The following is a 25,399-nucleotide window of genomic DNA, read 5'->3' on the forward strand; positions in this document are numbered from 1 at the left end:
CGTGAACGGTATAGACATAAACAGTATTACTTATTTATTTCGTTTAGCTTATGTTTTTGTTCAACGTTTATGAATAACGTATCTTGGGCGAGGGAGTTGTTTTCTGTATTATTCATGATGCACATATATATAAAAAGGTGGCAAGATCAAAAGAAGTGAGAAAGAAGCTCCCAGATCAGTTTAAGAGTCATGCTAGACGTCGGAGTGACGTTCCAGTATTTGTCAGAAATTGTTTCCCTTTTTGTCTCTTCCTCTTTTTGTTTTTTGTTTTTTTCCCTTACGATCTTTCAGACGCAAGAGAAACGTCTGCTCGTCGTTAAATGTCGTCGTTGTTTACGACAACATTATTGATTACGAAGCTTTCAGAGCGTCGAGGTTTCCTACGTGTCTTCGCTTAAGAGACGGAAAGGAACGTTCTTCGAGAAATTTACGGTGCTGACGAATAAAATTGTTAGAGAAGAGGCACAGAGGTAGAGAGGGAGAGAAGGAGAAATGTTTTCGATCCTTGTTACGACTGTAAATGAGTATATGCTAATATATACAGGGGGTGGAAAAAGTCGCGTTTTGCGTGATCGAAACGTGAAACGGAATTTAGAAATGCTTTGTATACGTGCCAGCTATATTTATATTGATTACGAACAATTGTATTCACGAATTGTGTTCGAAGTTTCATGCGAGGTCGCACTTCTTCGAAAGAGAGGGAATAGAAAACAAAAGAAGGGAAGAAATTTGCAACTTTGCAAGGGACCGCCTTGAATGTGCGAATTACTACAATCACGTCGATGCTAACTTCCACAAGCGTAAAAAAAAAAAAAAATGTATTCTAGTCTAACATGAAGTGTGTACGGTGGATTTTTATTTAAGCTTTTTATTTAATTTATTCGAGATTGTATTCTTCCCGCCCCTCCCCCACCATTCTTACGTTCATTGTCATTATAAGCTTCAGTGTATGTATATATATATATATATTCGTCGAATTATATTCAAGATTGTTTTCTATAGCAAAATTGCGTCGTTCTACATCTGTTCAAATTCAATTTGAAGGCGCACACGCACATTCGATAAGTTCAACTTGTTATTTCATCGACTACTCAATTAGCATCGATCGAATCGTAATTGCAATAATTCTGTAATAATTTGCTGTAGATGTAATTCGGTTCCCTTAATTTGGATCAATAAAAGATCATAAAAGGATGAATACGGATTTTGAAACTACCCTATTCTTCGCCGGAGATGTCGATTGTATCCTTACAAATCCCTTGATCCCGCTACCTCATCCTTATCCATCTCGATACACAGCGATTCCAGGGTCGTATATAAAAGAACGTATCTTACTCATATCTTTTGCATGGTCGATTTAGAATTTTAAGCGATCGTTACAAGAGAGCATTTTAGAAAAATTTCGTTCTTTTAGAAAAATTATTTATTAATATGAACATTAAGTTTTGTATAATAATCAGTGCATTAGTGGAACTGCGACGACAGATGGTTCTTAATCCGAGAGTGTCCCACGTTTGTGCAACATTGTCAAGTATAGAAAAACGGAAATATAAACGAAGTACAAACGAAAGTGTATCTCACTATCTTAAAATAAGATAAGCTGTACACTCACTTATCTCTTATCAAAGGTGTGATTCAGTACGCGTTGCGCAGACATTGTACAGTTAACGACAGCGTTTCGACCCTGTTCTTTCGTTTTCTCATTTATTGATCCTATTTCGGGAGAGAGAAATGTTTTCGAAAAAATTTGTGTGCTATTTAACTATAGCCTTACGTAAGTAAACCTTGATTTTAATATGCGGAGAGAAAAGTGTCGACAAGCCCGTCTATAGTCGACGGTAGAAAAATAAAGGCGTTCCACTTTCCACGCCATTCGCACTATAGAAACCATTGTCGATTGATCAGAAATAATTAACGAGTTTTATCGGAAAATGTAATCATTCGTAACATTTTCTAAACGAGAATTTAATCATTTTTCTCACACGATAATGTAATTATCTTTACGTCTTTGACAATAAATCCTAATGTTACACGCGAGATAGCACGCGAAAGGAAAAGATTCCTTGCAAATGAATTAATCTTTCTTTCACAACACTGACACTAGTTCTAATGGGAATCTTCCTGGAGGAAGTCGAGGCAAGGCGCAAAATCTTGAGGGGCCGAAAAACCATAACCAGACGTTATTACAGTAAGTCCATGACGGCGAGTGCGGAATCGCGGCGCGTCATCGAAGTGTCCCGAGCCTGAATATTTTCGTTAAATTATTTTTAGGAGGCACGGCTATACCGGCTTGGGCCATAGTACTTATAACGGGTATCAGCATGCTACTGCTCGGTGGCGGACTTTATGCGTTACTACAGAAATTCGTGGTGGACGCCGGGGAGACCGGGGAGAGTCATTCCTATGCACCCGCGTTGCAGATGGAGAGTTGAGTCACGCGGTTTTACTTCGAAATTTCCAAAAATGAAAAAAATCTTCATCTATCGCTATACTAAATAATCAACATCATAAATTATATGTAGAATTTTAAATAAAACTTTTTGTAGAAATAACATTATGTTCTTATTTTATTAATCTTGCGGTCTTATCCTGATCTACTATCCTGCCATTTTGCAGGGAGTCGTCTACTTATTCTCTTAATCTCATAAACAGGTAATATCAATTTTTTTATTATCGGACATCATTCTTCGTCTTATATTAACGACCAAATGTATTTGTTATTATTACATATGTTCATAATTGTGTCTTTAAAGCGCGAAGAATTCGCATCTGTGATCACGCGATTGTGTATCGGAGTTTCTGTCGGTGTAGTGATATACTTACAATTCTAATTGTTAAATTTAAAATTTCTGTCATTAAACGTGACAATTTCTTAACGTTACTCATCGATTATTCATTGGTAAATGTATAATTATCTTAGAATAGTTTAGATTATTCAAATTCACATATACATTGCATTATATATATATATATATTTATATAATTATTAAATGGTATGAAAAGAGAAATCCGCTTAGAATTCTCTACGGTGATACTTATCGGGATCGAAATATGATGTAACTACGACGCGATTATTAAACTTTCGGCCTGTGAGAGTCTGTTGCGCCTTTTGACAGTCAATCACGCTATTGAATTCTACGAATACCTGTAACAGAATAAAGAGTGGTAAATAACATGTAAAAGCTTTATGTCGTATATTGAATATACCTTGCCGCATCCAGGAACATCGACACCCTCGATGGGTCTAGGAATTTCTACGGATCGCACCACGCCGTATTTATTACACTCTTCCTTAATGTCCTCGAGGATATCCTCGTACTCTTCCTCCTCCATAAGTTCTTCTGGCGTGACCATATTGAGCAAACAAAGTACCTGAAAGAGATATCGTACAAATTATAAATCCGATCGCCAAATCATCATTATTTCGCAGGGGACAATTTTGTTCGATTTGGCTCCTTACTTCGGTCGCAGGTCCGCTGGTGCCAACCATTGACAAACCAGGCACTTGAATTTGTACTGGAGCTTGTGCGCCTATCATGGGATTCTTCGCACCCACGCTGGCGCGTTGTACAATTAATTTCTTGTCACCCAGTTGCATCCCATTCAATCCGGCGATCGCCTGGTCGGTCATCGAGACGTCTACATACTCGCAGAACGCATATCCTTTGGAGAGACCGGTCGCGGAATCCTTTACTAGATTGAATGCCCTCAGTTGTCCAAAGCTCATCAACAGCTCTTTCACCTGTATTATCATGAAAAATGTTACTCCTTCACTCGCGTATCAAATTCTTCGAATCTAAATATAGACTATGCAACTCCGATATCAATTAGTCACAAAAATGTTTACAATTAAATATAGATTATCAGATGTAAAAATTTTAAAACATAAACGGTATTTACTATCTTAAAACATTTTTTTTACATGTAATTATCTACAAATTTTGAATTTAGAAAATTAAGTAAGATTAATCGGTTTTAAATCGCACATCAAAATAAAATAAGAACCTTAAAAGAGTAATTTTACAATAACTTTAAAAAAAAGAGAAAACATCGCCAAATAATGGCAAATATTTAATTAACAAAATCTCCAAACAATTCTCTACAGAAGAATCTAAAAAAAAGTTGCATCGTCTAAATGTGAGAAAAACGAAATATGAATGCATAGATATGCTTGCATATTGAATCACTCTTTCCTCGGTGGTAACTCCCTTACACACCGCCCTCACGTCCGACAATTTCCGCTTAATTGCCGCTCCGGCGTGATTCCTTACATTCGTTCGCTTATTTTCGAACACCGAACATCTCTGCCTCTGACACTTCGTACTTTTTAAAATTATAATATATGTATTATTAACTTTTACTTACATCTCCATGGACTGGGAAACTGAAAACTCAAAATTCTTAGATAACAGCATGTTGCTCTCGCGTTAAAGAATTTTCTTTCCGTTGCGAACTCGACTCTGATAATTACTGATTAACTCGGCACGGATTTAGTTGATTTAAGCAACATGCTTTTATTGATGTGAAACTATTTGAATCAGAGGACGCACCATTGGTGGGCACCAGGAGAACCGAGAACGCATCGAGGAAGGGGGGCTACAAAATTGTCGCATAAACCCAATGTACGAAGGCATGAGAATGGTATTAAGTACTTGCCTCGAGGGACTGGACTTAGCCTCTCTCCAGGCAGTGTGGTATTTTGTCATGTTCGGTAGTAGTAGTAGTGGTAGAAGTAGTGGTAGAAGTAGTGGTAGTGGTAAGCGAATGCTTTTGATCGGCACGACCCTAAGCTAAGAAATGGGGAGAAAGGGTACTGGTATCAGTCCACAGTTTACTACATAATAACGAGACGTTCATATTCTTTTTTTTTGTTGTTTTTAACTCTCTTACGAATTTTAAGCATAGTCCATTTGTAAGAATACCGTTACATTTAACTTGTTAATGTCCAATAAAATTATTTTTTTTTTAACTATTTTCCGTTTTTCTTTGCATTGTCATTTTTTTTTTGTCAAGTTCTCTCAATGCAGCGATATATTCGAAGATCATTCGTTCGCGGTAACCTGTAAACGTAACGTACAAGGCACAAGACGAGACGTGCGGTAAAGCCTGAAAAGCCTGTAAAAAGAACAGCTGCAAAAAGGAAAAGGCATTCCTGAAAAGAATGTATACCGGAGAACTTGGAGCTGTTACCAGATGCACATAAAATTATGTGTTGACCCTGTAATCCCAAAAAAAGAAAGAAAAGGAAAAAAAAAACTTCTGCTACATGTTAAAAAAACGTTGATCTTATGCTTTTCTTGCAGACCTAAAAAAGAACCTTCTTTGCAACACATGTATCGTTGCTGCACGAAAGTGGACGGACTCTGTAAAGGCATTTCAAATTGGAAATAGAAGTCATGTAGACAGCTTTTTAAGCAGCTTTCTTTCGAGACGTCACACGTACCTATATTTTATTTTTCTGCATCAGACAGATTGAAAACGCGCGAATGATCGTCTATTTCCTTTGATCGATTTATTTCTGAATATTAGTCGGAACAAAAATTTCTTCCCCCCCTCCCCCCTCACCCCCTTCCCTGTTGACCTTCCTAAAAAAAGACTGCCTAGATTTCAGAGACTCGTATCTCCTCGTGATGGACTGGGTCCGCGACGTGCCTAGAAAGGCTGTAAGAGAGATAGAGAAAGAGAGAGAGAGAGAGAGAAAAGGATAACCGCTGATACGAACTGCATACCCCACCTAAATGCTGTAAACGCCACTAATGCTCCCTAAACTAAGATACGCCACGTTTGGAAATGGCGACGAGACGCGAGAGGAATGATGAGGGAAGTTCGACAGGAAAACGAGAAGCGGATCGTCCGAAGACACAACACAAAAAAGTGAAACGGAGCCACACACGGTCCACCCGAGAATGGACGCACCTCTACCTAAATAAGGTACCCTAATCGACGCCGAAATCTTGATGGAAACACATACATACCTCTGTTGAACCTGTGTAAGACGTGGGTGGTTCTCGGTCGTTTGCGTTTATGTGAGTGCACTCACTGCTAAATAGCTAAATACCTATATTATAATTTAGTCCTTTGAGGGTAACTTGAAACGCGCAACAGGATTAGCATACGCACGCGTCCCCGTGCTAATCCCGTTGCCGTTGCGACAACGCGATGCAATTTTTCGTCGAACATTGAAGCCGATTCTCTCGATTTGATTTAAAAAAAAAAAAAAGAAGTGCCAGCCGTAGCGATACGACTCAACAGATTTAAATGCGACTGATCGGAATAGGCGTCAATGGAGAAGAACTGCATCCAAAGGTGTGCAATAAATAAAGTTACTTCACGGATTTGCCGGCATACCTGTTCCTCGTTCAAATAATTTGGTAAACCGCCAATGAAGATCTTGTGCGGCGAATCTGAAAAAGAGGTGCATACGCGCGATTAAAACAAATGCAAATTCTCGCCGTGGTGTAAGTATTATCAAATGTAAGAAAATGTATGTTTAAAACATACCAGGAACCGTACCTGGCACGTTCATGCTTGGATTGTCGGTCATTCCCGGCATTGGCTGATAATCGTGTGGCCTTCTTATCTTCAGACTCTGCCCTTTGAAGTTTATGCCATCGAATGCCATAGCCTGCGTGGTTTCGTCTATCGATCGGAACTATATTTAGAAAAAAAAAGAGAAAGAATAAAAATTATGTTGCCAGTACCTAAATTGCTAATCAGTGACGCCTAATTGAAACTCGTAATACGTTTTGTGTGTGTGTGTGTGTGTGTGTGTGTACACTATATTTTTAGTGATATATAAGAAGCGAATATAAATATGTATCTGATATGAGTACGTGATAAGTTATACCTCCAAAAATGCGAAATTTTTGTCTAAATTAATTTGACACGCCAATACTGGATTTCCAGCGGCTTGTGCAAGTCCAGAGAGATGCATCTGCTGATTGAAGAACTCCATCATTTCCTCCTCGGTGACACCGAATGGAATGTTCCCTACGTAAAGTCTCCTTGCCTGGCGAGTTATAGTGCTACCCACTACAGGTACAGCTGCCTGTGGTGTGTCTGCTACAATGTTCGCAGGTATTTGACCAGCAGCTTGCATAGCCTTGTACTGTACAGAAAGAAAAACATATATGTTTACATATATATGGTCTTTCTACTCGGATTTAATGATAATATCTAAAATAATATCAAGAGAGAGTCCAAAGATAACGAGAAATCTTGCCTGCAAGGGAGTAATGTGTTCGAAACCGGGCGGCGGCACATCCCAGTACAAAGACGGTTTTCTTCTTCTGGAGCTACGGCTCTTCTTCGGCGAGCTACTCCTCTTTCTGTCCCTGCGTTCCTTCGAGCGAGACCGGGAGCGCTTTCTGCGATCTCGGCTGCGCGACCTGTGCCTCCTGTCGCGATCCCTGTCCCGATCTCTGTCCTTATCCCGATCCTGTCTATCACGATCTGGATAAAAATAGAAAATTGGAGCACACCTCGATCATCGAATTGCATAATAGATTAAATGTAATTAATTAAATTCGCCTATGTATACAAATACATATACAAATATATACAAAATATATATATATATATACAAATAATATAAATATTTGTGTATATCAAACAAAAATATATTCAACGAAATTAATAGACAATATATTCTTAACAAATACTGATATACTTGTGGACATGTGTGTTCAAATACGGATACTTCAAATTGCACGAATTCGTTATAACACAAACACAATGGAAGAATTTAAATAAATTCGACGTCGAAAATAACGGAGGCCACGTCTCGAAAAATCAATCGCTGGAACTGTTTACTACTGGTTCCGGCCATTACGCATCGCAAACAGATCGGCTGGCCGAGTTAATAACGCGGGAACGCCACGGGGACGGTCCGACGGCGGAGCGCATCCCGTCAGAGACTCCCGTCGAATTGCTCACCTCCGTTAAAATCCTCGCCCATGCTTGACGCGCTGCTTCACCTGGGAAAACGCACGACGCCGAAATGTAACAAAATCCAGGAACGTCAATTACTTCTGGGCAAACCTTCCAAAATGGCGAACGCGAAGAGTACACACACGGCCACGAAGCATGAAATCGCGTGACTCCCGAGGCCGAGATGCCACGCCGCCTTTATGGATGGGAACGGCGATCTACACTAGCGCCCCAAGTTTTCGAGAAAGGAACTACGTATCACATCTATCTTATAACATTGTCGATCAAATTTATAATCATAATCGATCAAATCATAGCATGAGAATATATATGGACGTGGTTCGTGTCCGTGCTAATCGTGCTACGTGCACAAATTGTGAATAAATAGATCACGTTTATTTTGCGACAGTGCTGTATTGTACAAAATATAACTGTGTGATTTTAATGATGAAAACGTTATCTCAGATATTTATTATAGAAGCCTCAGAGTATAAATATTTTTTAATGCAATTTTACACTGGCACTTCTTTTTTTAATTTATTATATTTAATTATGTTATATTATATTATTTATCAGTCTGTTATAATCTATTAAAATTATATATAGGAGTTTAATTATTATAAAAATTGCGTTTTCATTGTTTATTCTTTTATTAACAGCTCTTACACGATTTGTAATGGATCCTTATCTCTCTCAGAGACGTACACCTCGACAAGATTTCGAAAACTGTGCTTTAATTTCGAGGCGTACATCTTTAAAAATCCGCGTTCTGAGTAATTTGTTAATATAACATGATTTCCTTGATGTATAGTATTTAATACATCGTGATGCAGCATTTCCCCCATGAGATACAAGTCTGAGATACAAGATGCTTACGGTTAGAGTTGCTTTTGTGGATTTTCACAAACGAAAAACTATGAAAATTATTATAGCAATAATTATTCATTGTATGGGATATAGAATGTAAAATTAAAGGAATAGAAAGGCGTATTTTGAATTAAACAAAATATATATATATATCTCATTAACATTCTAATAGTTTTTTTAAATTAAAATAAGACATTAAGTCCATATCTATTTAACTTTATAAAAAATTATGTACAAAAGTTTTTTCCTTTGATAACTTAAATTGCGCTAACTCTACATCTTAACATAAATTTTCACATTATGAAATTATTAGGAGAAATTTTCACATCAGCTCATGATAATCACATTATATGCTCACAAGAGGAAACAATGTTCCGCTTGCACACACTGATTTCCTTAAACATTACCAGCACTTTGATTCTCTTGCGTGGCTGAAAATAATACACCCAGTGTATTAGAAATATTTTGTTACATAAAAATATAGTTATACATGTTTTTTTTTAAATTTTGTACCTTTATACGAGTACTCCAAAGCAGTGGCTATCGTTCTCATGTCTCCTTCTATACTGCGCGCCCAATTTTCCGCATCCCCGATTTCTTTTAAAGAGCTCGAGAAGGATTCCACCAAATTCAACCACAATTGCGTTTGCTTGGCGAAATTCGTCGCACTGTGTTGCAGTTGCTTTGCTTCCGCATCCAGCTTCTTCTGATTCAAGTACGCTTGAGCTACCCTGTAACAATATCAATAATACCTTAATCTCATGTATATATGTGTGCGTGCGTGTGTACAGTACACACACATGTATGCGTATGACATACATTGAATTATATGAAATCATGAATAAAAATTTTATTTACCCAACATTCAGGTGATCGACGAGGGCTTGCGTCAAGTTGCTCGCAGCCTGGACGGCATCTTTTCGCTTTTGCTCTGTCAAATCACACATAGATCTTAAAAGGTAATAATCATCTTTGACATACTAGAATTAAATAATTTTCATATTTTACCCTGCCTCTCTTTTCTCGCCACTTGCTTGCTCTGGTGTTCCTTGACGATCGCGGATAACATCTCTGACAGTTGCTGCCCGAAGCAAGCTGCGCGTATTAAATGTCTCGTCGATTACTCCGTGCTTGAAATAAAATGAGTATACAATTAGAGAAAGCGAGAGAACGGGTCGTAGAAAAATTTAAATTGTAAACAACAAGTGACAACAAACCTCTCGCTATCACTGGAACAGAGCGCACTTTCTGACTAATTGACACTTCTGACGTTATAAAATAACGTGACATCTCACATCTGTTCAAAACGTCCCCAGTGAACGCTCCAATAGGAGACTCGTCTACTCCAATTTGTCCACGCGCAGCTTCATACGGACGCGCCCGTCGACGCTGCCAGTCGCGGCAGCACCGACAGATGGCGGTTTTAAATTTTTCTGGAGCACACGGCGAGGGGCGAGCGGGGGAGGGTGCACTTAAAGGTTTACACGGATCATACGGGTGGACGTATGTACGGGGATCGTCGACGATGCCGACGGGTCTCGCTGCAGCACGGCTTACCTGTTGATAATCGGGCACGAATCTGGCGCGGGAGAATCGGCTGGATTCTCGGGCGAGCACCTCCGCCGGAGCGGCGGTGTCCTCGGTGAGTCGCGTCACGTGTACGCGCGATCGCGCGTGTCGGCGGGTGTTTTCTCGTGTGCCGTTCACGGTGAGCGCTTTTCATACAGAAAACCCCGTGCGCGCGTGGTAGTGCCGTTGGCGGCGAGGTGTACTACGCGCCCGCCCGCGTTCCGCGTGCCTTAATGACCGGGAGACAAGCGTTGTCATTACTCGCGCCGCTCGCACGTAGTACGGGCCGGACCGGCAATGCTGCTGCTGTTGCTGCCGCTGCTTCTGCCCGCTCGCACGCGCGAATTCTAGAAGCTTCGCGCGCGACCCGGACCATCGCCACCAGCGACCGTTGTTGCCCCATCGTCGGCGGTTACCGCGAGGAGGACGATTGAGAAAGATGTAAACAGTGTGTTTGTTCGGCACGTCGACCCGAGGAACGACTCTCCTGAGGCTACCTACTCCGCCCCCCCCCCTCCCGAGGGGTATTTTTACTCTTTGCGAAGCGGCGATCGCACGTCTTTCACGGCCGTGAGGATGGCGGTGCGCATCACGTTGGAATGCGGGCACACGTCGATGTTACGTATGCGCACCACTCCCGAGGGATACACGCACGACTGGGAGGTGTTTGTACGTGGTGTGGATAATACAGATATACATCATTACATCGAGAAAGGTACGGGCATTGCCTTCGCGGGCCAGTCATTCATTGTGAACTCTAAGATTGATGTGTATGTCTTCAGGAATTTACGTATTTGTACTTTCTCCATTTTTCTTTCTATTGTTTACATCACATGGAATATCCTTGACAAATTGTCGCGTACGATATCTTATTTTGCAATATTTATGTTATTAGGATAACATGGAGCTCTTTCTTTAATATTCTCTCCATAAAGACGGTTTTCGTATATTTTCAGTGGTATTCCTCTTGCACGATACGTTTCGGAATCCTAAAAGGGTGCTGAAAGAGCCACCATTTGTAGTGAAAGAATCCGGCTATGCAGGCTTTATAATACCGATTGAAATTTATCTGAAAAATAAAGATGAACCCAAGAAGTTTCAAATACAGTACGATCTGAATCTGCAACAAAGTGGCCCGCCTATTAACAAGACCATACGTCATGTAGAAGTAATCCGTAATCCTTCGGATGACTTTAGGAAAAAGCTGTTGAAAGGCGGAGCTGTAAGTATAATTTTTTGAAATTTTTTAGATTATTGCGTTGACATTAAAATGTGGTATATAATCAATAATATTATAACAAGCAAAATGAATTGATATAATGATTTTTTTAAAATAATTTTAGGTTGTAGTATCTAGTAGAGATGGATCTCTAGAGAAAAGTGATACAAAAACATCCGCGATGGTTGGCAAGCCAAAATTAAATGGCAACGAAAACAAGAAGCACCGCATTACCGAGTCTAAGACTTCTAACTCGTTTCACGATCTGTTTGGCCCTCCCATAAAGACAGCGCCTGTAAAGATATCACCGGATAGCAAGAAGACAAGTCAGGCTGATAAAAATTTAGTTCCTAAACCTATAGCCATTACCGAAAAATCTGACAAAGTGGATAAAACGATTAAATCAAAGGAAAGTCCTCATAAAGATAGTAGAAAAGACAAAATAGACGAGAAGAAAGACAAAAAGGTTAGGGATAGTTCTAAGGATCAACTCAAGAATAAAGAGAAATCCAAAAGACCACCTAGCCCTGGAAACAAAAGTCATTTGAGTCCAGGTAGCAAAAGACCAGCATCCCCCGTGGCTAACAAGAAACCATTAAGTCCTTTGTTATCTACAAAGCGGCCTTTGTCTCCTAAACCAAAAGAAAAGGAAACGAAGAAAATTGCACTGGAAAAAGAGAAGGATAATAAAGAGAAGGAGAAGATAAAAAATAACTCCAGAAGTGACGTAGATTCTTCGAAGTCTGAAAAGAAGAAAGACAAGAAGAAACACAAGGATGACAGGGACAAAGAGAGGAAGGATAAGTATAAAGAGTCGGAGAAAGGTAATGCTAAAGATGTCCCGAAAGTGATCGAGAAGAAACCTGAAAAAGCTGAAAAAGCGGAGAAATCGGACAAGGAGAAGCTCCAAGAGTACAAATCATCAAAAGACGATAGAAAATCTCCAAAGTCCGGAAAAGAGAACGATAAGCTCAAAGAAGAGAAGCTGATAAAAGAGAAATCTGAGAAAAATGACAAATCAGAAAAAACAAAGGACGGCCGATCTGATAAAGATCGGCCGAAACACAAGCACAAAAAGAGGGAGAAAAAGGATAAGCGAGACAGCAAGGACCGCGAGAAGAAGGAGAAGCGCGACAGGAGCAAGGAGGAACTCGAGAAACAGAATAACGCGGCTTCTCTAACCAGAAATCCATTATCATCCGTTTTGACGGAGATAAAAGAGGAGAGAGACAGCAGCGATTCGCCACCTTCGCCGGTGGATGACGATTCGTTACCTGAAAACAAAGCCATGCTTAATATAAAGAAGGAACCGCAGGAGCTTGCAGTAATATCCACTATACCAACGGAAACGGCAAAACCACTCTCCCCCGGTATGTCGGTGGAGATCAAGAAGGAGAAGAGCGATCGCAGTCGACGGGACAAGTCCAAAGGGGGTAGAAGCGAGGAGAGAGAAAATCGGAAAAGAAAGAGAAGCAAAGAGGACGAAGAAGTAGCCCCGATAAAACGTGAGAAGGGCAGAGGTCAATCGACTTCGCCACCCTTGGAGCCGGTCTCGTCGAGCCAGTCTCCCGTCGCGATGGACGTCGATTCTGTTCATCATTCGGAAAAGGAGAAGAAGGAGTTCAAGAAGAAGGACGGTCACGTCGTCAACACCGCTGACAGCATGGTAAACAGCAGGGACAACGATCCTGAACAAGTAGCCCCGGACTCCACGAACACCACCGACGCGGACATCAGTGAGCCGCCAGTGTTCTCGGAGGAATACGTGTCGCAGTTGAAGGATTTGCAACAAAAGATAATGACATTGCAAGATAATGACGAGCTGCAAAGAGTCGTGCAAGTAATCGCGGAAACTGGCCATTACGAAATCACCAAGAAGACATTTGACTTCGATCTGTGCGCATTGGATCGTAGGACTGTGCAACGCCTCCAACAGTTTTTCTCTGCGTCGTGACCATCTGTAATGTAAGGCATGACATGATTAATTTATATAGATATATTTATGGAAAAAAAAATTATAAGGTCGTATTTAAAAGACTATTAAGTCGTACAATCAGCGCAGTTGACTTTTTAATTAGAAAGTAATATACTTTTGAGACCCCAAAAGAATTTTTGACTACATTTTTCATTTCGATCATATCATTGCAATAACTTATGTAGATTAGAGATACACCATTCGCAGTAATTTGTGCAAGACTTGTGATAGTAAGTACAATATGTAAAATGAAATATTTTTTTATAATTCTTTTTTACAATTATTAAGAAATCAGCGATTGCTGTTTGACAGCAATATTGGCATAAGATCTAACAAAATTTCTCAAGTAAATGCGATAGCGAAGATCAAGTAGAATCTGTAATATCGCCCAGCGCAGATTAGCGATGAAAATCGAGTAGAATCTGGCTGTATTCTGCCGACTGCGCTGACGCATTCTAAATGACATTGATAGCAGATTGATGTGCAGAAATGGAGCAGAATCTACCGTTCATTTGCCTTTATATTATGTTCAATATATTCTGCTTGATTTTTGCTGCTAATATGCTTCTCTCGGCCTTTGCCGTCTCGATTATCCTTTATCCTCTTTTTTTATTTTACGTTTCGGCTGACCTTTATTATATTTACTATCCTCTATTTTCCGATTGTTGGTGTAAGAAGGCAGGTGTGCAACATTGTGCACAATGTCGGATGAATAAAATTTGAGACAAATTTCTAATTGATGGTAAATTTCTAATAGCAACTTTATATTGGTTTTTAACATTTTGAACAAATTTCTGATTGGTTGAAATAAAGTGACGACTACGCATCCTTAGAAGTGTTTCACCTATCTTTTTACATCAACATGTTCCGATCAGAGAAGACGCATTGTTCTATTTTTCAAATTCATTATTGCTCCTGTTGCGTTTCTCCTTTTTGTTTTGAGATCTTTATTGGCTCGCTTCTCTATTTTTTTCCTTTTTTTGTTTGCGTTTTGGCCGATGTTTATCATATCGACTATCTTTCGTTTTTCTGACTTTATTTTTGTCCGATTTCTCTTTTATGAACTTATCGTCTTTGTCTTATCATTTTCTTTTCCGGACTGTGGAGATTTTTGATGATTTATACTCTTGGAGTTTCTCCGCGTTCAATTTCTCTGCTTTACTTTTTCAGTTTTTCGACTTCTCCGACTTCTCTTTTATCGTCTTTAACTTTATCATTTCTTCTTCAATATTAAAGCTTTTAAAAAAATTTACTTTTAATTTCGTCAGAATATATAAAAAATAGTAGTCTATAGTAGAATATCTAATATTTAACATCAACAGTTTTTGTTATTGATGACTAAAATTTAACTTGTGTAACAAATATAAAAATTTTATTTATATAAAGCGCGAAACGTTTGTAAGATGTGTAAATGTCCAACTAGGTATTATAAAAGACGGCAACATAGACCTAACGACATACAATTTAGATACAAAGATATAACATATAGACTAGAGATTCAACATAAAAGATACCATATATACAAAGGTACAACATTTAAAGAAGCCCAGCGTATAAAGATTTATTCAAACATTTATTCAAGACAGATAGAAGATTATAGAAAACATATACAAAGATTTAGCGCTTCGCTATGTTTTATAGTATTTGCAATGTTCTTTTGGGGTATTTAAAATCGTCTTGATAATGCATTTATTATATTATATATGGACACAAGAAAGTTGATATATATTGTATCACATGTAGCACTGATTTAGTAATACAAGAAAAACTATTTGTAAGTAATTGAATATGATCATATATGTATATCATATTTGCTTTGTAATACATATAAACGTATACATTTCCCTTCTTTTTAAATATTATATTACATAAACATTTAGATCATTGCAAGCCTAGTATTTCTGTGTTTAATAGATGCGTTATATAGTCTAATATAATATAAATAATTATAGACTAATATTTTATGCTAAACATAGAAATAGCAGGCAATGATTTAGTAGTGTTTACTGTGAAAAAATATATATCTACACGTATTACAAAGGAGATATAATATTCATATTTAAAATGATCTAATGTATTGTGTATTTATATATGTATTATACAAGATATAGGAAATGAAAGAGTTATGGCATAACTCGTGTGATGTTAAGATACATTAGATAAAATATCGTAAGCATCTCTCTCTTAAGAAATTCTCCCGAAAGAAATTATGTCATATTTTCTACTTGCAAATTGTATTATTGACACAGTTCTGTCGAACACACAGAGCGTATTGCTACTAAATTTTTTAAGATTATGGTTGCGATTGTAATCATCTTGGTATAAACTCGATACCAAAATTTAGAATGCTGTATGAATGTATGTAATCGTATGCTGCATCAGTTCACTTTTTTTCGCCTCTCGTCGCTCTTTTCCTTTTAAATGAAAATAAATTTTATATTAATTTAGTATTGGTGTACTTATGACACTATATATCACGTAAATTATCTTCTTTACACACATTTATTTCGTAACCCATTAATCTTTCATTTTCGCAGCGTCGAAAAATGTATATAGTACAACGATGTAATCTTGCATCATAGATCAGTCATAATGCTACGTGCAATTGATCACATCAACCTAATCTAATGTTTTTGATAATATAAAGAAAGAATAAATGATGAAATATGTGTATATTTATATAAATTAAGGCGCTATGTATAGTTCTTTTTTTTTGTGGCATGCCATTCATAAGAATATTAACAGAGAGCGTGAAATGTCACGCGCTTTTACGCAGTTGTATTTCGAAAAGTATGTTGTTGTCTATCGAACTAAATGTATATATATATATATATACACATGCGTGCGTATATGTATGTTATGTGTGCTTGTCGATTGAAATACTCAATGTTATGTCGTTCTGCATGCATTGTCGTAACAAAAACACGAATAAATGAAAGAATGTCCTTCCGATGTCGCATCGAACGTCTTAGGAATCTAACATCTTTTAATTCTTTTTTTTTTTTAGAATAACATTTTATTTTATAATTTTACGCGTTCACGAGAACGTTTTATCGTTCGCGATAAGAATGCACTCGTGTTTATATTACCATTTTATTTACATTTCTTGTTCGACGATATATAAATGCTGATGTTTAAAAGACTTCTTATTTTATTAGATATTATAGCAGGAGATTCTAAGGTCTTTCGTTTTTAATTTCTACCCAAAGATGTGCACATGCATTCACAAGTAGATCTATATCTCAGAAAATTTTACAACTTACTTGAGAACGATACTTACATTGTCACGTGAGAGGTAATACTGTGGGATGTTAAAGAGTGAAATCGTTTTTTTCGTGTTATGCAGTTTCGCACTCATAAATCGGAATATCATTATATGAATGCGGTTTTTGCCATATTGCCTGCTAGTAAATTAATTAACTCACATATTTATGACATATTTAATAGATTACTGCAGAATGTCGCGGTTTGATTGCAATTCGTAATTAATTTCATCGACACCGTTGTTTATTGAACCTATCTTCCTTTCTTTTAACTTCCATATCTAATCGCATGATCGGCGTTAAAGTACAAAGACTTTTTGAACTTGTTTTGATGAGTGTGTCAGTTGCGACACATATGTTCCCTACAACACACATTAAGGCGCTTTCTTCGTGTAATCAAATAGTAAGGTATTTTTTACATCGTTCAGAAGAGACAGATAAAATGATAAGGCTAGATGTAGTCTTTTTTAGATGCCTTTTTCAAAGCGAACTTTTTGTTAACAATTTTGCGAATGTCGATAAAAATCCGATGCCGATGTGTTAAATCAACGTCGCGCGTGCAGATCGAAGAAAAATCTATGTCACGTTATATAGAGCATCCTAAATATCCACGGATACTTCGGATTTATAATCTGAGACATTCATAAATGCTTATGAATTGCAATAGTACACGCATTTTTATCGTGGTGCGCAGTCGGATATATTGCTGCATGATTACGCAATCTTTTGCTACTTTCATAGATCGTCTTCTTGTTTACCGCGTTAACTACGACAGCCTTTTAAGGTCGCAAATTCTATTTAATATAAAGATCACTCTTTATACGTTATATCGTGGAACTGAATATCGTACATCCACAATAATTTAACGTTGAATGTATGGATTATTGTTGTTTATAAACATGTTCGAACGGTGATATGCGATGTACGTTAATAGTAGTACTATGCGACGTATGCGTCTGATTGTGAGTAAACTCGATCTAATCATTATAGCATAATATTTAATTGCATATGCGTAGAGTGGCTAAGGTCATTGTATTTGCGGTTTTGTAAGAATTTCTAGATCAATGTTATGTGAAGCTTATAGGGTGCACAAATATCATTTCTCACGAGTCTTATTTGCGTTGTACATAGTAGACGAAGGTAGGCGTGTGGAATGAGAAGTGCTCTGATGACTTTGGAGACATAGTACAAGACAAAACTGCTCGATTTATATCCCATTTGATGATATACGTTCTATGTACATTTATTAAATATATTAAAAATATACTAAATGTCTTGAGAACGATTCAAATGCTTTTTAACACTTAATATAATATATATCCTATGAAATATTCGCTTATTAATTGTTTCTCAAATTGTGCTATGCCGGTAAAAGTAGTATTTCTGCAAAGAGATTGTAACTAAAAAATCAAAATGCAAATATTTTGCGAAATATTTATTTATAAACTTAGAATATTTAAAGTTCCGAAGTGATAATTTTATCGCGTATTTTATAAGAATAATTCTTTTATATTAGAAAGATATAGGATAGTATTCCTGTACGAAGGGGTTGGAACTCGTAAATCAAAACACATGTATTTTGAGAATTTCTTAGAAATTAATATGATAATATACAATTATCTCCGTTTGTTCTTTTCTCTCGAGTTGATGGCTGTTTAAGAGGTGGAACTAAAAATTGAAGATATATCGATTTGAGAACTAGAATAGCTAATTTTATTGTGAAGCTTTATCCAATATTCTTATTTTCAAATGTTGGAATAAATGTTCATTCACAACCTAACGTAAAGAAAATTAAATTCCTGCTCATAGTATCAAACTTTTTGACTTGCAGTATCCGAAGGTTTACATGTATATCATTTTTAAAATTTATTTTAAAAAATTTATTTTTTTTATTCCCGCATGAGGAAGCTACACTGCAGACATACGAATTTGTGATATTTAGACTGTATGCCATTGTATACAAATGAGGAAAATGCCAAGCGTAAAAATATCGCTTGATCGTTTGGTGCAGAAATGCGCTTTTATATTCCCTTTATTGAGTTTATGTTACTGTTTATTGAATGTCCCTTAATCTTTCGTACAATAATGTAACAGAGTAGAATTAATCACGGCTTGGTCACGCGTCGATAATTCCATTACAATAACAACATTAATTACAAAGGACGTGAAGTGTAATACGTGTGTTATGTCCAAGGCACTTAACTCCGACCATGTCTCTTCCTTTTTTTTTTGTCAAAACGAATCGACATCGAGCTTCAGTAACGGGTTTTCGCCAAAAACACAGAATGTTGATATCCCGACAAGAAGATTATTAGGCACAAGAGTAGTGAGATAGAAAGTAATCTAATATCCTGCCAATTCGGCGAACGTCGAGTCCATTTCGTCGGCCAACGACTTGTATCTGTCCTTGTTGATGCCCAATTCATCTGAAATGATAATTTTTATTTCCACATGCGCCGCTCGTGACAGGAAATGATATTTATATATATTTAAATGTATGGAACTCACCTTCGAGCCTATCCACCTCCTTCTGGAGTTTCTTGACGGTCTTCTCGGCGAACTCGGCGCGGGCTTCGGCCTCCTTCAATTTGACCGTCAAAGTCTTCAGTTGACGTTTGAATTCTTCGACTCGTTGATTGGCCTGATAACAAAGAGCATTTTAATTGAATTTTGAACGTTTTAACATTTTTATTGAATGTAAGTATATAATATTTATTGTTAACACACTTAAGAATCACGTACCTTTTCTTCGGAGACCTCCAAAGATTTCAAGCTGTTACCGACGACCTTCAATTCCTCTTCCAGCTCCATGATCTTGCTGCGAGAAAGCGGGAAACGGATAAGTTATAAAAATATAACCGAGTTTGTTTTACTTGTTTTGACATTAAGCCAAATGATCTGGCACTCACGCCTCGCCGGATTTCACGCGATCCTCCGCGACTTCGAGCTCGTCTTCAACGAAGGCCAGCTTGCGCGACACCTCGTCAGATTTTCCGTCGGCATCCTCAGCGAGCAGGCGGGCCTCCTTCAGTTGGTTCGTCAGTTGGTCCATCCTCTCCTCGTCCTGTTGCGCGCGATTTTCCAATACTTTGCACATACTGCAATTCGTATCACATTTCGTAATGCGGTAACAACGGACGGGTAGATCGATTAAGTCGTGCAATTACCGGCTAGACTCGTCGGCGGCCTGCGAAGCTTCGGTCAGCTTAGCGGTCGCGGTGTTCAATCGTTCCTCCGAGCGCTCGAGATCCTCCTCGATAAGCTGGACTTTACGGTTAAGGGCAGCAACCTCGGATTCAGCCTAAAAGGATCGAATGTGTGAGGACCAGAATTCGTGCAGCATTTCTTTATTTTATAAAATATAGCAATAAATATATAATATATATAAAATATGTATATATTATATATTATTATATATATAATATAATACGTATATAAGTCTTATTTTTAGTTCAGGAATGTCGTTAAAATTAACAAGCAATATGTACATAACGAGCTTACATTAGTAAGAGATTTCTCGCGGTCTTCGAGATCCTTGTTGGCCTGCTCGAGAGCCTGCTTGTTAGCTTCGAGATCGGCTTCAACCTGAGCTAATTTTTTCGTAAGGTCCGCGACCTCCTCGAGGACCTTGTCCGCGCGCAAATTCGCATCTTTTGCCTGCCCCTCGCAGGCGTCGGCCTTGTCCATAGCATTGTCCTTCTCAAGCTTCATCGCTTGCATCTTCTTCTTGATGACATCCATGGTGGCGGCTTTGTTTTGCGGACCGTACCAACGAAATTACCGAGTTTGCTGAAAAACATAAACGTTCGCGCTGTAAATTCCATCGTCGTTGACGGAACGGCGTATTCGTGCTTTTTCACGCGCGAAGACGTGGGAGCCGTGTTTTGAGCTCGAGGCGGCTGCATTTCGGCCTCTCGCCGAAAATATGCGCGTGCCCGCCGCGCGGGCGCGGCTTGCGAGCCATCGAGCCCGACGTTCTCCGCAAAGCCATAATTCCTGTAGGTGATCGCAACGCGTAAGCACGAGGAGGAGCACGCATCAGGGCGTCTACGGAAATAGCATCTACAGCCCGATTCTATAAATATGTGCGGAACGACGGCGCGAGCAAAAGCTCTGACGCCGCGCCGCGGCGCAAGAAGAAGCCAAAACGTAACGAGTGTAACCCAGAAGAACGGGCTTTACTTGGCCGCCACCGTCGACCGACATTCGATCTAACCGACGCGTATTAATAGCATTTTACAAAACTTCGGCGGGTCCCTCGCGCGATCGCGGCGGCGGGCCCCTCGCGCGAATTTTACGCTCGCGAATCGAGCGAAGCTTCGAGGCTCGCGATGATAGTCTTCGCGACAATATCGCAAAATTAACGTGGGACGTAATGAAATACTCGATGCCACGTAGAATAATATCGCAATTTAAAACGAGAGAATATTATTATGTAAATTCGCGTATATTAAATGTAATACTGTTTGTGACATAGAATAATCAAATTTGTAATAGCGCGGAGGAGAGATTCAAAACAATGCCCAATATGTATGAAAACACATTAAAGCAGAAATGCCGTTAAGGAGATAGTTGCACGTAACAATATGTAATATATGTTATATTGATTTTCAATATGTATAAAGCTATCTTTCAAGTGCCTGTGCTCGCCACATAAAATAAACGTTTCTCCCAACCAGAAGAACGAAAAAAAAATCAAATTACTCTATTTATTTTAAGAGATTTACAAATTACGAAAACTGAGCAAAATATTATTCCAACATGTAATATCTGATTCCGAGGTATTAATAATTAATTTGCCGAGCTGCTGATTACATTTGTCATCTGATATCAAAGTGATGTAATATCATATCTATTATGTCTACCGTCGAGAAAAAAAAATTACGATTTGAGCGTAATTATCGCGCGGATATTTTTTCACGTGCAATTTTTTTTCCTCTTCGTGCGAAATCGATAGACTTATCGTGTTACATAAAGAGTATTATTCGAGGGAATATTATTATATTTAACAAAGTGTGTATACATAACGAATCAGCGCACATGCACGCAGTTGACAGTTACAAATGCTACTTACGGCATTGCCTTTATGTTAAGCCCGAAAGCAAATTCCTGAAGCGTTAGCAGAGCTGTTATTATTTGGCAGCGGTTAGAAAGTCTCGCAAAGCTGTCCAGTCCCCAAGACATTGCGGGGTGCCTTCGTGAAACGAATAGCTTCCTGTAAGAAGTTAAACGTCGTCTCCGTCGTCCAATAAAAAAAAAGAAGTTAAAAATATAAATTGGATCACGACAGATAACGTAAGCTAGAGCAGATAGAAGATTGTCGTTCGAAACGTTAGAAACACACATGTTAAGTATTGGAAACGAGCCACGCAGAAATTTTCAATTTTTAATTTCAAGCACTAAATAACTATCAGCACTGAATCGTTTAGTATGATTTTCTTTCAGAGCACTTTATCCTCTTCGGGATGCATTTTTTTTGCACATTCTAATAACACTCGTATTTTAATAAACGGAGCGCGTTCCTCTCGCTGATACCCTTCACTGATCTCACTGCGACGATCAACATCCGCACAGAGGGTTGATTGCATCGTAAAGATACTACTTACGGACGCCGTTAAATAGGCCGACGAGTCGCTAAAATTCCAGAGTTAAAGCCTTCTTAAAAGTTCAAGTGCCGTTGGTTAGTTGAGCACTTATCGATCCGCCGATTTATCCTTGCGACGGGCGGGGTTGCGCGATCCTTGCCTTCGTCGCCACTTCCGCCGTTCTCCACTCGCCAACGGGAGCTTGTTCCGCATCGCGCTGTCACGGGGTAAAGCGTAGAAGACAGAGAGGTAGCCAGACAGAGAAAGAGAGAGAGAAAGAGAGAAAAGAGAAGCGAAGCGAAGCGTTTTCACTGCGGGAGATAAGCGCGCTGCCGACGACGGTGATGCACTTACCAAAACCCGAGCGATCGGAGCAGCGTGAGACGAGTATCTGAGCGGAGAACGGAAAAGCCGTTCAGGCGAAAAGCGCGCGGCGGAAGGACGCGCGTGTCACGTCGCCTCTGCGGGGTGGGGATCCCAAAAATGGCCCGCCGCGAGCCCCCCGTAACACGTTTATTTTCTGCTCTCGCGCGCGGCACGATCTGTATCGCATCTTCGTCCGTGTGTCGCGCTGGAGCGCGATTCGACGAGACACGTTCGGCGAGGATCCAGCATCCGCGCGCGCTCCAGGGTTGCGACGCAGCGCTCGATCTCGCATCTCGCAGGGGAGTAAATCTCGGCGGACCGTAGACGGAAAGTAGACGCCATCCGTAGAAGTGTCCGTTTACGGTTGCCGCGAAAGCGAGAGAGACTCGCATTTCCACACGAGTTTTACGCGAGTTTGACTGTGAGATTTCCCTCGGCTGCTGTGCTTTGCTATATAAATTAATATAGCTCCAGATTCTCGTGCACCGTCCGTGATAATTGATGCAAAGTTTGACGCGACAAACTTTCGTATTCCTTTGTATTATACAAGAAAATATATGTATACGCATTTTTTTTCTGCAATTAATTATATTTCGGGAAGAAACTCTGACGGAGAAAATATTCGCGTCGCAGAATATATGTTCGCAGTGTATTTGCTTATGATTATTTTTCATTTATTATTATTTATAACCCATCGGTCGAACAAAGAATGCCACTTATAAGCACATTGTACAAGTGTTTAAAAATATTTACAAACGTTCAGAGAGATATATATATATATATATTTTTTTTATAAGGATTAACGTCGTAGAAGAAATATCTGTTTCTCTCTCTCTCTCTCTCTCTTTTCCTCCCTCTTTCGCATTTCCTGTTTTATTTCCGTTTCGCGTCTTACGCTCGGCGAATCATTTTTAGAGATCGCTTCGCGCTTCGCTACGTTCACCTGTTGCCAGACATTTATCATCGTGAAAAAAATAAATCTTTATTTTTAAGGCCGTCATTTGAAGTTTTTCCCTAACTAGTTCTGTCGATAAAATGTACAATGAGAGACACGGCTGCGCGCGGAGCGCGAATTTAGGAGAATTAATCTCTTTGACTTCTCAACACGTAAATTTGCGGCTTATTTTTGTACGCGCAGTTACGTATGTACACGTATAATGATTTCTGGGTTAACCCCTTACGGCACAGCATCACCGAAATACACGCACAAGCCCCGATGGGCTTGTCAAAATTTATTATATTTCTTTCGAGATTTTATTGCGTCACATTTCGCGCGGGGAAATGTATTTACATATTTCAATCCATCCGTCGTCGTCAATAGAATCCTCTTGTATTATTGCCGATAAAAATACATTAAATTCTATATCTCTCCTTTAAAGAGGTAGAATACTTTAATATCTATTTTTATACACCGTTGAGACACACACACACACACACACACACACACACACGTGTGTTGTTTTGTGAGTGCATGCAACCTTTTACGACGGAAAATTGTGACTACGCGGTAAGGGATTAACGTGAGCACAGCATCGCGCTGTGTAACGTCCGTTTCGTACGCACGTACGACCAAGCCGGTCAAAAATACTCTTAAAGATACTTCAGAGAGGTCCTCGACTTCGAACAGATAATTAGGAAGAAAACTGTTCTATTACTGTTTGTGCTTATTGACCTTATTACGATAGAATCCACGAAGGATCGTGCTACTTTACTTCGCAGTCCCCCGCGTTTATAGGAGTGTAAAAAGTGGTAGAAGTCATGAAAGGGTGTCAGATAAAACTTGTTTTGTAATATGTACCTAGCTTGAATTATAATGCGAGGAGCATAGAAATAGTATAACAAAATATATGAAATATTTATAAAACAGCTCCCCTTCCAACGATATTTGCGAAAATGTCTCATCACGTTAACAATGTCTAATTCGAAATTTCAAATTAAGAAGACTTGTTCCATGATTATCAGTCCTTTTTCGCGCGATTGCCGCATGAATATAAATCAGGAATCTCAATTTCTCGACAAATGAATAAACCGAACTGCCATTTCCGTAACTGCGGCGGCGCCGTCGAACTTTTCACAAATAACGACGGAAGTCGCTTGAACGAACGTAGTCGTGCATGGCCAAAGCCGTGCCTTATCACATATTTTCAACGTCGCTTTCCCTAATAATATGTACATGTCATGATTATAATCTAAGAAGTACTTACAGCTAGGTAAGACAGATTCTCGTGACACATGGCTTACGATCGACACGGCATTCTCTCTCTCCCTCGGCGGGAAATATGTGCTCGAAGTTATTTTGCGCCGTAAGACAGGGCATCGTGTCACTTCTCCGAATCATCGTCGTCGTCGTCGTCGTCGTCGTCGTCTCTTCTGGCGCGCGAAGAACGCGTCTCATTATCTTTATATCTACTTAACGAACATACTACGGATACTCTCTAGATTGGACGTCGACGGTGTACATTAAAATGTGTTGTGTGTGCACATTATTGCTACCCTAAACTTTTGAATAAACGCGACTCGTAAACTTCCTTCGTGATATATACGTATGGTATCTCATGGAATTGCTTCGCAAGAGTGACGGAGCTGCGCGAAGCGGTATACCTGCTTGTTTCAACGGAGAGACATG

General features: G+C 39.1%; 5 protein-coding genes across 9 annotated transcripts; 2 read left to right on the forward strand and 3 right to left on the reverse strand.

Annotated features, from left to right (window-relative positions):
* The first annotated feature begins 1,478 nt into the window (after positions 1-1,478).
* Positions 1,479-2,552, forward strand: LOC105457768. Its single transcript, XM_011702619.1, has 3 exons — positions 1,479-1,774; positions 2,105-2,188; positions 2,272-2,552. Exons 1-3 carry the CDS (start codon positions 1,732-1,734, stop codon positions 2,430-2,432), a joined length of 288 nt encoding a protein of 95 aa, XP_011700921.1. The 5' UTR covers positions 1,479-1,731; the 3' UTR covers positions 2,433-2,552.
* A 95-nt stretch (positions 2,553-2,647) lies between these two features.
* On the reverse strand, positions 2,648-8,101 carry LOC105457767 (splicing factor U2AF 50 kDa subunit). Of its 2 annotated transcripts, none has more exons than XM_011702618.1 (8): positions 7,936-8,101; positions 7,223-7,452; positions 6,848-7,108; positions 6,514-6,652; positions 6,349-6,404; positions 3,461-3,742; positions 3,208-3,372; positions 2,648-3,145 (listed from the first exon to the last, which is right to left on the reverse strand). In XM_011702618.1, exons 1-8 carry the CDS (start codon positions 7,955-7,957, stop codon positions 3,014-3,016), a joined length of 1,287 nt encoding a protein of 428 aa, XP_011700920.1. In that variant the 5' UTR covers positions 7,958-8,101; the 3' UTR covers positions 2,648-3,013. The 2 variants fall into 2 exon arrangements, with proteins under 2 accessions (XP_011700920.1, XP_011700919.1); XM_011702617.1 differs by having other exon boundaries at positions 6,502-6,652.
* Positions 8,102-8,968: 867 nt separating this feature from the next.
* LOC105457769 (biogenesis of lysosome-related organelles complex 1 subunit 1) lies at positions 8,969-10,111 on the reverse strand. Its single transcript, XM_011702620.1, has 5 exons — positions 10,014-10,111; positions 9,805-9,926; positions 9,655-9,727; positions 9,310-9,527; positions 8,969-9,227 (listed from the first exon to the last, which is right to left on the reverse strand). Exons 2-5 carry the CDS (start codon positions 9,863-9,865, stop codon positions 9,193-9,195), a joined length of 387 nt encoding a protein of 128 aa, XP_011700922.1. The 5' UTR covers positions 9,866-9,926; positions 10,014-10,111; the 3' UTR covers positions 8,969-9,192.
* A 141-nt stretch (positions 10,112-10,252) lies between these two features.
* On the forward strand, positions 10,253-18,441 carry LOC105457770 (protein ENL). The gene is made up of 3 exons (XM_011702621.1): positions 10,253-11,080; positions 11,322-11,587; positions 11,709-18,441. Exons 1-3 carry the CDS (start codon positions 10,942-10,944, stop codon positions 13,536-13,538), a joined length of 2,235 nt encoding a protein of 744 aa, XP_011700923.1. The 5' UTR covers positions 10,253-10,941; the 3' UTR covers positions 13,539-18,441.
* A 416-nt stretch (positions 18,442-18,857) lies between these two features.
* On the reverse strand, positions 18,858-24,999 carry LOC105457771 (tropomyosin-1). 4 transcript variants are annotated; one of them, XM_011702625.1, is made up of 7 exons: positions 24,978-24,999; positions 20,324-20,611; positions 19,990-20,123; positions 19,732-19,920; positions 19,565-19,640; positions 19,331-19,463; positions 18,858-19,248 (listed from the first exon to the last, which is right to left on the reverse strand). In XM_011702625.1, the coding sequence occupies exons 2-7, from the start codon at positions 20,561-20,563 to the stop codon at positions 19,166-19,168; spliced, it is 855 nt and encodes a 284-aa protein (XP_011700927.1). In that variant the 5' UTR covers positions 20,564-20,611; positions 24,978-24,999; the 3' UTR covers positions 18,858-19,165. The 4 variants fall into 4 exon arrangements, with proteins under 4 accessions (XP_011700927.1, XP_011700924.1, XP_011700926.1 ...); XM_011702622.1 differs by lacking the exon at positions 24,978-24,999 and adding an exon at positions 22,762-22,869; XM_011702624.1 differs by lacking the exon at positions 24,978-24,999 and adding an exon at positions 22,429-22,582.
* Positions 25,000-25,399: the final 400 nt, after the last annotated feature.

Source organism: Wasmannia auropunctata, unplaced genomic scaffold (assembly GCF_000956235.1).
Source record: "Wasmannia auropunctata unplaced genomic scaffold, wasmannia.A_1.0 LD335047.1, whole genome shotgun sequence".
NCBI classification, from domain to species: Eukaryota; Metazoa; Arthropoda; class Insecta; order Hymenoptera; family Formicidae; genus Wasmannia; species Wasmannia auropunctata.

What these genes read in the sequence shown, in the direction of transcription:
- LOC105457768 (XM_011702619.1), top strand. Translation starts at nt 1,732, where the DNA reads ATGTTTTCGAAAAAATTTGTGTGCTATTTAACTATAGCCTTAC. An exon ending in CTATTTAACTATAGCCTTAC is followed by an intron (nt 1,775 to 2,104) that starts GTAAGTAAACCT and finishes CACTGACACTAG; the next exon opens with TTCTAATGGGAATCTTCCTG. An exon ending in CATAACCAGACGTTATTACA is followed by an intron (nt 2,189 to 2,271) that starts GTAAGTCCATGA and finishes AATTATTTTTAG; the next exon opens with GAGGCACGGCTATACCGGCT.
- LOC105457767 (XM_011702617.1), bottom strand. Translation starts at nt 7,957, where the DNA reads ATGGGCGAGGATTTTAACGGAG. An exon ending in GGGCGAGGATTTTAACGGAG is followed by an intron (nt 7,453 to 7,935) that starts GTGAGCAATTCG and finishes ATTTTTATCCAG; the next exon opens with ATCGTGATAGACAGGATCGG. An exon ending in CGTGCCAGGTACGGTTCCTG is followed by an intron (nt 6,405 to 6,501) that starts GTATGTTTTAAA and finishes CCTCTTTTTCAG; the next exon opens with ATTCGCCGCACAAGATCTTC.
- LOC105457769 (XM_011702620.1), bottom strand. Translation starts at nt 9,865, where the DNA reads ATGTTATCCGCGATCGTCAAGGAACACCAGAGCAAGCAAGTGGCGAGA. An exon ending in GTCGATCACCTGAATGTTGG is followed by an intron (nt 9,528 to 9,654) that starts GTAAATAAAATT and finishes ATATTGTTACAG; the next exon opens with GGTAGCTCAAGCGTACTTGA. An exon ending in TTTGGAGTACTCGTATAAAG is followed by an intron (nt 9,228 to 9,309) that starts GTACAAAATTTA and finishes TATTATTTTCAG; the next exon opens with CCACGCAAGAGAATCAAAGT.
- LOC105457770 (XM_011702621.1), top strand. Translation starts at nt 10,942, where the DNA reads ATGGCGGTGCGCATCACGTTGGAATGCGGGCACACGTCGATGTTACGT. An exon ending in ACATCATTACATCGAGAAAG is followed by an intron (nt 11,081 to 11,321) that starts GTACGGGCATTG and finishes GTATATTTTCAG; the next exon opens with TGGTATTCCTCTTGCACGAT. An exon ending in AGCTGTTGAAAGGCGGAGCT is followed by an intron (nt 11,588 to 11,708) that starts GTAAGTATAATT and finishes AAATAATTTTAG; the next exon opens with GTTGTAGTATCTAGTAGAGA.
- LOC105457771 (XM_011702625.1), bottom strand. Translation starts at nt 20,563, where the DNA reads ATGGATGTCATCAAGAAGAAGATGCAAGCGATGAAGCTTGAGAAGGAC. An exon ending in GCGAGAAATCTCTTACTAAT is followed by an intron (nt 20,124 to 20,323) that starts GTAAGCTCGTTA and finishes CGATCCTTTTAG; the next exon opens with GCTGAATCCGAGGTTGCTGC. An exon ending in GGAGGTGGATAGGCTCGAAG is followed by an intron (nt 19,249 to 19,330) that starts GTGAGTTCCATA and finishes TTATCATTTCAG; the next exon opens with ATGAATTGGGCATCAACAAG.